Here is an 11,546-nt window from a genome sequence, read left to right on the forward strand (position 1 = left end):
GCTCCACCCATCTGGCAACCACGGCATCATTCTGCCCCAGCTTTTTCAACCCGAAGACGCCCTACCCGCCCCCCCCCCCCCCCCCCCCCCCCCCCCCCCCCAATTCAATATTGCTGAGCATTTCTACCAAGGGCTTACATTCCCAACTTCTACAGAAATATAGTGTCCATCAGGGATCTTTGTCAAAGTGAAGTAGAGTCGAGGGTAGAGTTGCTTTTCTCTACGCCATTAGCTGCTGTAACAGCAAATTTAAAGGTCCTATCTGAGCATTAATGAGTGGAGAAGTTAATGCATGAGTGAGTGAATGGTTAAGTGGAAAGGGAGTAAAGTGAGTGAGTAGGATTGGACGGAAATAGGTAGGGTTTATTGGGTGAGTGGGCAAATGGTGGAGGCCAGTGAAGTGGATAACTGGGTAATATGTTCAGGGCATAGTTGGATGGTATTCAGGTCTGGGGGATGCAAGTGGATGGTTGGGGATTTGAGGATAGTTGGGTCAGTGATTAATGAAATGGGAGACATGATCAGATCAGGGGGAGGAGGTGAAACTGGTTAGGTCGGGTCAGGAGGTAGGAGGTCAGAGGATAGTCAGGTTGGGTCATGAGGATAGTCAGAAGGGGCATGAGGTCAGTCAAGGTATTGGGATGATTGGGGTGTTCAGTTATGTAATTATTCAGATGTTAGATTAGATCTTAATCAGTCTAACAATATCCTGTTAACAGCTGCTGAAATGCCATGGTTCCTATATGACTCCTACCACCAGCCCACATACTCAAAGAATATAATTCATCAGACTCAGCTTTGTGCCTCAACAGTTCCTTGGCATCTCTTGCTTCGGCAAATAGCTCCCACTCAGAACAGCTTTTGCTAAGACTGAAAAATACATTTCTATGTGCAGCTTTTAGAAATATTAAAACAATTTTTGTTTGCATATTTTGATGCATATTTTTAAGCGGCCATATAATTCCAATGCTGGCTGCACCCTTGAAGATTGATACATATTACAACTTTTCACTTTCTTCCTTGGGAAGATCCCAGATTCAATCTTGGAAATTTTGGTAGAATGGTTAAGGAAAAAAGTCACTTGCTGGAAGTTGTGGTTGAAACAGGATTTGATTAACAAAATCTACACATATTTCCAAGTAGACTGAGGAACTATACCACACTATGCATAAGCAAATACATTTTGTATAGTCTTTAATAGCTCTGCACATTTAGCAAATCAATTTGCAGTTACATAACCCCCATGGAGTCAGTTTAAGCCTTGCCCACAATTGTCCCATTGTTGCAGCAAAAAGGTTCTTTGTATACATAAGTTTTAAATATGTTTTTCTTTTCTCCTTAAGGGAATAAAAGGCCGTTATGCTGTGGATAGCCAGACAGGGTAATCATGAGATGCTTTTCCGCAATACTGTTTTTACTTAGAAATCTAAGTAAAACTTCTGGTATTCTGAGGAGAAAATATAAATCATTCTAATTTGAAACTAGTTTGAGGGTGTTTAATTTTAGACTCAGGTCATTCAATTTCACAACTGGAGTTCATGTTGAATGACTATCCATTAAAAAGTCTGGACTATGTTTTATCAAGTTTCCTTTTTCCAGCAGAAGAAAATTGTGTTGATGACACCCTTCCTCCAATATCATGCTATGAATTGATGATGGTGACATTAGCTAACAATGGAGGAAATCATTTATTATCTTCATTGATTTTAACCCAGCAATGTTAAAGAAATAGTGATACAACCACAATTCAGGATCATGAGAGGAGCTACAGCAGTAAGTTCAAAGTATTGCCCTGAAGTTTCCATGTGAAGTCAGAATCCCTATTTCCAAACCAGAACAGACTTGCAGTTGCCCACTTAACCTTTTTGCAGTATTCTGGGCAAACATCCAAGCCAGGAGCCTTGGTGGCTGAAGCAGTGAAGATGAATCTCAGAATTCAGGCAGGCAGCAGAGAGGATTGTGCTGGAACCACCCCATAAATCCCTCCCCAATTCTGCAACTGCCCCCCCACCTCCTCAACCCAGATGGACTAGGGAGTACAGGTGCCTAGTTGGTGAGGATACAAAATGAAGGGTGGGGGTGAAGAGTCCCAAGTGCATGAGAAATACAGAGGTGGGTTTGGGAGATTTAGTATGTGAGGGAGTAAAGTATCAAATGGGTGAGGGCATTATGTGGCGAGGGTCGATAGTAGGTCAGGTGGACAGATCATGGTAGTGGTGGCAGTATGCCAGAGAGGTGAAGTTGGTGGCTCAGGGTGGATCTAATCAGTGGGCAAGGGGTTAGGTTAGAGTAGGTCTGGTCAGATTAAGTAGGGAGGGAATAGGAGTTGGGTGGGAGATGTATCAGGTATGAGTGAGGGTGATCAGGATCTGAGAGGGTTATTGGGTTCAGGGGTTATGGTGATGAGTCCAACACTCATTGTTAGGTATTTTTTGGAGGGTTCTAGACACTGGGTAATTGTCCATCAGATGTTTAGCTTCCCATGCAATTCCTGTGGAGTCAGCTGTGTCAGGAATTCCGCATGTTCCTGCACAGAACTCCTAACAATGCTGCTGTACCCATTACCTTTACATTGGAAAATCTGGGCCGTAAACGTTCCTTATTTTTGAGTTACATTTTGAGTTGCACACGGCAACAAGATAAACATTCAACACGTATTGAAACAATTTTCTTTTTCTGAAGAAGAAAACAATCGCTTTTGTAAATCAACAATGGTAGTCAGTAATATTTACACCAGTCTCAAACACTTAAAACGCTCTAAGGACGCAGCAAATATACATATAAATGTACATTCAAATTGTATTTTATCAAATTACATTCATACATTTTAATATAAAAATAAGTTCTGTGTTCATGTTCATCAAAATAGTGTTTTATAAAAATGAACGGTGTTATTTTTCCAAAAGATATGCCAAGGTAGCATAAGTAAAGGTAACAGAAAGAGTATGTGAGCAGAGGTTTTGTCCCCACAGGAAGTACACAACTTAGAGTGCTGTCATAGCTGGTTGCTCAGCAACATTGGTGGAGAGCTGTGAGTAGGTTTCTGTCTCTGTTCTTATGACAGTGCAACAATGCACATGGTAAGAATAAGCAAAAATAGTTGAAAGACATGCAGGATTTTAAATTATTCAGATACCTGTTTTATTCATGAGAAAGCTGTTCTGAGCTCCTTTCTTGTGAGAAGATTGAACATTGACTAAAAAAGTGTGGGGGTTGAACTTTATTTTTATTCAGTTCATCTCTCAATATTTCACTTTGAAATGAACCTGGTTGTTATGTTCCACTTTACTGTTATTAAGCAATCCTAAAGAAATCACTTACCTCCTGGAATTCTCTGGAATACTTTTGTTAATGTATCTCCTGATATAATGTTGTAGCTTACCATAGCTGCAAATTAAATATGGCATTTTACAAACTGGATTCATGTGCACATGATAATGAAACAGAACAAGACTCCAACACAAACTTGGAAACTTAAATAATCAAAAAGTTTTAATCCTTTTGAGTGTCTGTTTAACATTTTGTAGAAGACTGAATATCTAAATTGCCCGTAGTGTCCAGAGATGTTTAGGATAGGTGGGTTTGACATGGGAGATGCACGGGTGGGGGAATGGATCTGGGAGAGATGCTCTTTGGAGGGGTGGTGTGGACTTGTTGGACCAAATGGCCTGTTTTCACACTGTAGGGATTCTATTCATGAAAATTATTCCTTTTTTGCTTCGTACCAGTATGTAAATTTAAGAGGTTTGGGGTAGTCAAGACCAAAATATCGAAATATCATGCGAGATTAGGTTTACATTTTTCCCCAAAATAACTTTTACTGGAGGCAAAGGGGCTAATACAACAGATTTGGACAAATAACTAAACAAAAAACTTTCACAGAGGGGTATCAGATTCTATAGAATACTTTCAGGACAGTGGTATTTGAACACATGAGCCACTTTGGTCTATCCAGTGCTATACATTACTTTTGTCTCATGTCTAGATATAGCTGCTTTTACCAAAACTATTATTGACAGTTGGCAGGGACCTCTTTGATTTATTTGAGGATTTTGTGTAGGGTGCTTGGGTTGAACTGTGTGGTTCCCACCAGAAATGCTAGGGGCTGGGTTTTCCAATCAGTATGAGATTGCCAGTCCAGCTCTTCTTTATTATGTAAAGAGGGCATTCCGCATTTCTGAGAGGAGATTCCAATTAGGGCTCCCTCAGAAATCACAGTTCTTTCTTTGAGCAAAACTGTCAGAAGAAGGTAAATCACATTGCCTTTCAGAGCAGTCAGCTGCCATATTCCAAAATGTAAAGATCCTGAAAGCCTTTGTTTTAGCTGCTGTGAAATATTAAGTACATAAGATAAATATGGTGTGAGGGTAATAGGAAGGTAGGGTGTCAGGGAAGTAAGGTGTCATCTGTGTAATGTGGCAGGTGGGGAGGATGCCCAGTGGAAGGGGGTAAGGTATCAGGTGGGTAAGGGTGCAAGGGTACCAGGTAAGTAATGCCGTATTTAGGGTAAATTAGTGTGGTTGGGAGGTATTGGGACTTCAGGTAGGGAGCAAAGATGGGGTGGCAGGGAGAATGGGTGTTAGGTCTGGTGTTTTGGTTCCGGTGATGGGGGGAGGGTGGTGTCTGTTAAATAGTTACTTATGAGTTCAACTATGTTTTTATTAGTCTAAAAGTTCATGAGTAGCTATTTACTTAAATTCATATTAACCCTCTGAAGTCTCCAACTTAAAGAATCAACTAGTTTTCCCCTTGGCCCTGCCTTTTCTACATATACTTTTTGCTTCCTATTTGAAAGATTATCTGCTTACCTTGATAAAGCTTTCAAGAATGCTTCAGGTAAAACATTACACACTTAAAATTTTGTTACTGAAAAAGCTTTTTTTCCTCATTTACTTTCTCAAAACTTCTCTCAGAATTTTTGAACATACCTATTTGAACTCTTAACATTCTTTGTAATCAAAACTTTGATCTATTGCTAATTTGCTTACAAAAATTGCTTATTTAATGTTCATTACTTAAATGTTTCAAAAATATATAGTTGTCATCTTTACAGGCCTTGGAAGAAATTTAGTGATTAACCAGAGTAGAAATTAAACTCTTACCAATGAAAGGATACACGAATTGCAGGAATGAAAGGATCAAATAACCTGTTATACCAAAAGCTTTGTTCACCAGAGATTGATAAGTAGTTGTTCCAGACAGGTTCCCTCCTTTAATCAACAGTATAATAGAATAATCTATGTACAGAATGGAACAATTGTTATCTATTTAAAATTTTATTACATTAATCTTTAATTGCTATCATTCTGTAGTATATTTAAGTATTAATGAAGTGTTTAAAAATACAATTCCTAGAATGGATTACCTGTTACATATGCAACCAGAAAAAGGAGCAGTATTCCGAAAGGAAAACCAGCTTGTTTCATTGAATAAGGTAGTCCTGACAACATACAAAAACAGACAAAAGAATACAGTGAATTCATTCTGTGAGAGCAGAAGAATGCATCAGTGTTTTTGATTAAAACAAATTGATGTTTGTGTCAATATTTTTTAAAATAAATTAAAAATAGCAGTTAAACTGAGTGTAATATATCTCTACCATGTAAAATCCTTTCTTCTACGTTAAAATCCATTTGCCCTTGTTAATCATTCATTGTGCATATCTGAACATTTAAAAAAGCATTTCAACTATTGCATCATTAATCTATATTACTTATAAAACATTACTTCTAATTCATATTTTTATATGAAAATGTAATATATGATGTAGTTGTTTAAATTCATGCCATCTCATCTTCTTTTAGTCCAATGTTTTACATTTAAACATTAAAATGAATGTTTTTCAGGCTACAAATTGGACTATTACATTATAACATGTTAATTAAATAATCCAAATTATTCATACATCATCCACCTTACAAAGATACTACTTTATTGCACATATGCCCTTAATTATGATATCAAAACAATAAAGATATTGCAGAATATATGGGGAATACTTTATTTTCCAGTGCATTAATTGGTTGACTATTTCTTTTAAAAAAAATTCTAAATCACCCCCAAGGCCTCAAGTCGTTAATGCAATGAGTAATTGAGTTACATTAATTGAGAAAACTTAAGCTTTTGATCTGAACCTCTCTCAGACTAATTACCCTACGATAGATCTTATCTGTATCAGCACTTGGGATAATCAAAATAATGTGAAACATCTGTCAGAGAATGCAGGGAACCATTTTAAGTTTGGTTTACTTTGGAATATCAGCTACTCCCTTAAACAGTCTGACCATCTTGTCACCATTCTGTCCAACATTCAATCTTATGAAAGCACAAATAGAAGTGTTGTAACAGTATATATTTCAAATCTGCATTGGAAAATTGGAAATTGTGGTCCAAGTCATAACAGCAGATTAGTAGAGGTTGCAACATGTGATACCAAGTGAAACAAATAAAATTAACAACACAGTGGGCTCAAGAAGCAACTCTGTGTTGACAAGGGTTTGATCAATATGACACAAAAGTGGAAAATGTGTTGATCTAACAGATGGAACCAGATAGACCCTCAGTGATTGTAAAAATGTTGCATTAGAGATAAAGATAAAGGAATCAAAACCAAATGTATTTCACTGGTTATCTTGGAGGTTTAAGAGCACCTCACCCGAGCTAATCAGAAGGATTGTTTTCCAAAAATAAAACAGTGATAATGGATAACATTAAATTGATTTAAATATTTTTGTGTGTAACTAAGCAGATTAATAAGGATGGTGTGGTTGATGTGAATATACAGACTTTCAAAAGGCCTTGGTAAAGTACTACATAAAAAGTTGAAGCCCATTGGTTTAAACAGACAGTGGCTCTCTGGATGTATAATTAACTATAGTAGGTGGCACTGAGCAGTGGTAAGCAGCTTTTCTTCAAACTGGAGGGAAGTGTTGGAATGATTGCTCTTTTAAATATATATTAATATTTGGATATACAGAACATAACTTCAAAGTTTGCGTGCGATATGAAATTCAGAAATATAGTAATCAGTAAGAAGGGTTGATTTCAGGAGGACTGAAAGAGAAGTGGGCATGCACAGTGGAATCATTTTTATACAAAGAAATGTGAAGTGATTCATCTATTGGAAGAATGAGCATAGACAACATGGTAAACAATATGGTTCAATTTTAAAAACCATGCAGGAACAGCATGGCTCGAGGGTGTATGTTCACAAGTTTTTGAAGGTGGGAGGACAAGTTCAGAAGGTTGAGATCTTTAAATTTATAAATAGAACCAAATAGTGCAAAAGCAAATATGTCCTGCTGAAACACTTACTAAACACTGTTCATGCCTTTTTTGCAGTCAAATGGCCAATCCTGGCTACTACACTTTTAAGACAAATGTAAAGACTTTACAGAGGATGCAGAAACGGCACCAGGAATAAAAGGCTCCAATGTGATGAAAGAAACTGTGATTATTCTCTGTACAACAGAGAAGGTTCAAGTGAAATTCGATGGTTGTGTTCAAAATCATTAAAGGCTTTTAGAGAATAAATAAGGAGATACCATTTCAAATGATGGATGTAGAATATTTTGTATGTATCGAGGCCTGGATAATATTCAGGCTCAGGCTGATAAGTGGCAAGTTATACTCGTGCTCCACAAGTGTCAAGTGCCAGGCAATGGCCATTTACAACAGGAGAGAATGTAATCATGTTTAACAGAATAACAAAGGCTGAACCCTCCACCATCAACCATCCAAAGTTCGCCATTAATCAGATATTTAAAAAGATCTGTGGTATAAATACAGTTGCTATGTAGCCTGGATATTCTGTGTCTACCTCAAAACCCTCCAAAATCTGTTCATCATCTTCAAGGCATTAGACAAAAGTGTGATAAACAAAAACATTTGAGAACCCAACATCATCCAAGAAAAGGAAGTCAGATTTGACACCCATCTACCACCTTAAACATTCATTCTTCCACATAGTTAGGAAAGAATTTAATAAAGGAATTAGAAAGGCTAAAAGGGGTCATAAAAAAGTCATTAGCAAACAGGATTAAGGAGAATCCTAAGGCTTTTTATACATGTATGAAAAGCAAGAAGATGGCCAGGCAAAGGGTTGGCCCACTCAAGGACAAAGGAGGGAATCTGTGGAGCCAGAAGAGGTAGGTGAGGTCCTAAACGAATACGTTGTGTCGATATTCACCAAAGAGAAGGCATTGTTGGAAGACGATCTCAGGGAAGGGAGTGTCAAATTTCTAAGCCAAGTTGCTATTAAAAAGTAAGAGGTGTTGTGTGTCTTAAAAAGTATTAAGGTAGATACTCCCCTGGGTCCTGATAGGATCTATTCCAGATTATCCAGAGAACAAATTGCTGGAGCATTGACAGGACATCTTTGTATCCTCTTTGGCCACAGGTGAGATCACAGAGAACCAGAGAATAATGTTGTCCCATTGTTTAAGAAGGTTTACAGGGATAATCCTGGAAATTACAGGCCTGTGAGCCTCACGTTTGTGGTAGGGAAATTATTGGAAAAGATTCTCAGGGACAAGATCTATACGCATTTAGAAGCAAATGGACTTCTTAGCAATAGACAGCATGGTTTTGTGCGTGCCTCATCAACTTAAGTTTTTTGAGGACGTGACAAAGATGGTTGATGAGGAAAATGTGGTTGATGTTGTCTACAGTGGACTTCAGTAAAGCCTTTGACAGGTCCCTCATGGCAGATTGTACAAAAGTTGAATTCACATGGTATTGGGGTGAGCTGGCAAGATAGATACAGAACTGACTTAGTCATAGGAGACAGAGGGTAGCAATGGAAGGATGCTTTTCGGAATGGTGGGTTGTGGCAAATGCTGTTCCACAGGGATCAGTGCTGGGACCTCTGCTGTTCGTGACTTACTAAAATGATTTGAAGGAAAATGTAGTTGGTCTAATTAGTAAATTAGACTCAAAGATTGATGGAACTGCAGATAGTGAGGAGGATTGTTAGAGGATACAGCAGGATATAGATCTGGCAGCATCTGTGGTGAAACAAAAAAAAAAAAAAAAGAGTTAACACTGCAAGTCCAGTGACCCTTTATCAGAACTGAAAACAACTGGGTAATGGTTGTATCAGTGCTGATGACTGGGGAGTGAGGTGGAGACAGGAAAGAATGAGATGGAGAAATGGAGACAGTGCCTCAGACAGAGAGAAAAGGAGGGATAGTAAATCAGGGAAGGAGAGAAAATGAATAGATGATAACGGGGATTATGAAGAATTGAGAATGGGATGGTTTTGCTGAGAGCAACCCATGCGGGACAGCACCTGAGGGTGTGGGAGTCATTTATGAATATGGAGGGAGGAGTCAGCATCAATGCCATCATTTCCTAGCTGCTACCAGTTCTGATGAAGGGTCCCTGGACTCATTGTTAACTCTGTTTTTGTCTCTACAGATGCTGTCAGACCTGCTGCATTTCTCCAGCACTTTTTATTTCTGTTTGCTTCAGATTTCCAGCATCTGTGTTTCTTCATTTTAGTTTAGCCCTTTCAGAGATCTGGCACAGGCAAGACAGTAACATGCAAATGATTGGTGAAAATTCTAAAGGTGAGAATTAATCTCCATTTGGAGAGCAAAGATTTGATCAGGGATAGTCAGCATGACTTTCTTAGAGGGAGATCATGCCTAAGAAATTGGATGGAATTTATCAAGGAGGTGATCAGATGTGTGAATGAGGATAGTGCAGCTGATGTTGTTTTTATGAATTTCAGCAAGCTTTTGACAAGTTCCCACACAGAACATAAAACAATACAGCACAGAAATAGGCCCTTCGGCCCACCATGTCTTTACTGACCATAATGCCATTCTAAACTAACACCATCTGCCTGCACATGGTGCCTATCCCTCTATTCCCTTTGCCTGGCCACCTTCTTGCTTTTCATACATGTATAAAAAGCCTTATGATTCTCCTTAATCCTGTTTGCTAATGACTTTTTATGACCCCTTTTCACCCTTCTAATTCCTTTATTAAATTCTTTCCTAACTATGTGGAAGAATGAATGTTTAAGGTGGTAGATGGGTGTCAAATCTGACTTCCTTTTCTTGGATGATGTTGGGTTCTCAAATGTTTTTGTCTATCACACTCTTGTGATGGTCAAAATTCCTCTCAGCAATGCGTTCCAGACACCTACCACCCTCTGTGTTAAAAAACTTGCCTCACACGCCTCCTTTAAACATTCTCCCTCTCACCTTAAACCTATGCCCACTAGTGTTTAACAGTTCAAACCTGGGAAAAAGACCGACTATCTATGCCTCTCAATTTTATACACTTCTACCAGTTCACTGCTCAGCGAAAACAGTCCAAGGTCATCCAACCTCTTCTCACACCTAATACATTCCAATCCAGGCAACATCCTTGGTAAACGCCTTTTGCATCCTGGTAATGATCTCCACATCCTTCCTATAGTGTGGTGACTAGAACGGCACACAATGTTCCAAACGTGGCATGAATAAAGTTTTATATAGCTGCAACATAACTTGCCAACTTTTATACTCATTGCCCTGATTGATGAAGGCAAGCATGCATTATACCTTTTTAACCACCTTATCCATCTGTGTCGTTACTTTCAGCTGGCTATGAACTTGCACCTCAAGATCCCTCTGTATATCAATATTCCTAAGGTCTTATCATTTACTCCATACTTTCTTCTTGCAATTGACCTTCCAAAAATGCATCACCTCACACTTTTCTAGATTAAACTCCATCTGCTATTTCTCTGTCCAACTTTCTAACAGATCGATATCCTGCTGTAAACCTTGACAACCTTGTCACTATCCACAACTCCAATTTTCGTAAGTAAATTTGGAGATGACATGAAGATTGTCTGGATGGTTAACAGTGAGAAAGAATGTCTTAGGTTACAAGAAAATATTAACTGTTTGGTGAGATGGACAGATGGAATTTAACAATGAAAACTGACAGGAGATACACTTTGGAATAAGTAACAAGACAAGGGAGCATTCAGTGAATGGCAGGACATCATGAAACTCAGGAACAAAAGGATCTTGGGGTGCATGTCCACAGACAGCTGAAGGCAGCAGGGCAGATTAATAGCATAGTTAAGAAAGCATACAGGACACATACATTTATGAATTGTGGAGTAGATTATAAGAGCAAGAATGATATTCTGGAGCTGTACAAAACTTTGATTAATCTACAGCTGGAGTATAGTGTGGAATTCTGGTCACCACACTGTAGGAAGAATTGATTGCACTATAAGGATGCAGAGAGATATACGAGGATGTTGCCTGGATTGGAGCATTGTAGCAAGGAGGCTAATGCTCGTCATATCTGTGTCCAGCCTGGCTGGATCTAGTAGTGTGGCATCCTGTGGAAAAAGGACAGGCCTCTTCTCCACCATACTACCCACTAAACTGTCTAAGCCCTGTCAAAGAAGTAAGTTGTAAGCTTTGCTTTCTGTGCTAGAATTGTCCAGCACTACATAAGGGACAACAAGCTGTAGAGCTGGATGAACACAGCAGGCCAAGCAGCATCATAGGAGCAGGAAGGCTTCCTGCTCCTAT

General features: G+C 38.7%; 1 protein-coding gene across 2 annotated transcripts in view; it reads right to left on the reverse strand.

The window, feature by feature from the left end:
- slc38a11 (solute carrier family 38 member 11) overlaps positions 1-11,546 on the reverse strand; it is a 72,600-nt gene that overhangs the window by 49,537 nt on the left and 11,517 nt on the right. For both annotated transcript variants that reach the window (XM_048598989.1, XM_048598988.1), the window contains exons 3-5: positions 5,366-5,440; positions 5,103-5,237; positions 3,322-3,387 (exon numbers count right to left, since the gene is read on the reverse strand). In XM_048598989.1, the coding sequence (XP_048454946.1) occupies positions 3,322-3,387; positions 5,103-5,237; positions 5,366-5,426 (262 nt within the window). In that variant the 5' untranslated portion in view covers positions 5,427-5,440. The remainder of the gene's footprint in view (positions 1-3,321; positions 3,388-5,102; positions 5,238-5,365; positions 5,441-11,546) is intronic.

The sequence above is a fragment of the Rhincodon typus genome, chromosome 7, assembly GCF_021869965.1.
Source record: "Rhincodon typus isolate 14 chromosome 7, sRhiTyp1.1, whole genome shotgun sequence".
Classification (NCBI taxonomy): domain Eukaryota; kingdom Metazoa; phylum Chordata; class Chondrichthyes; order Orectolobiformes; family Rhincodontidae; genus Rhincodon; species Rhincodon typus.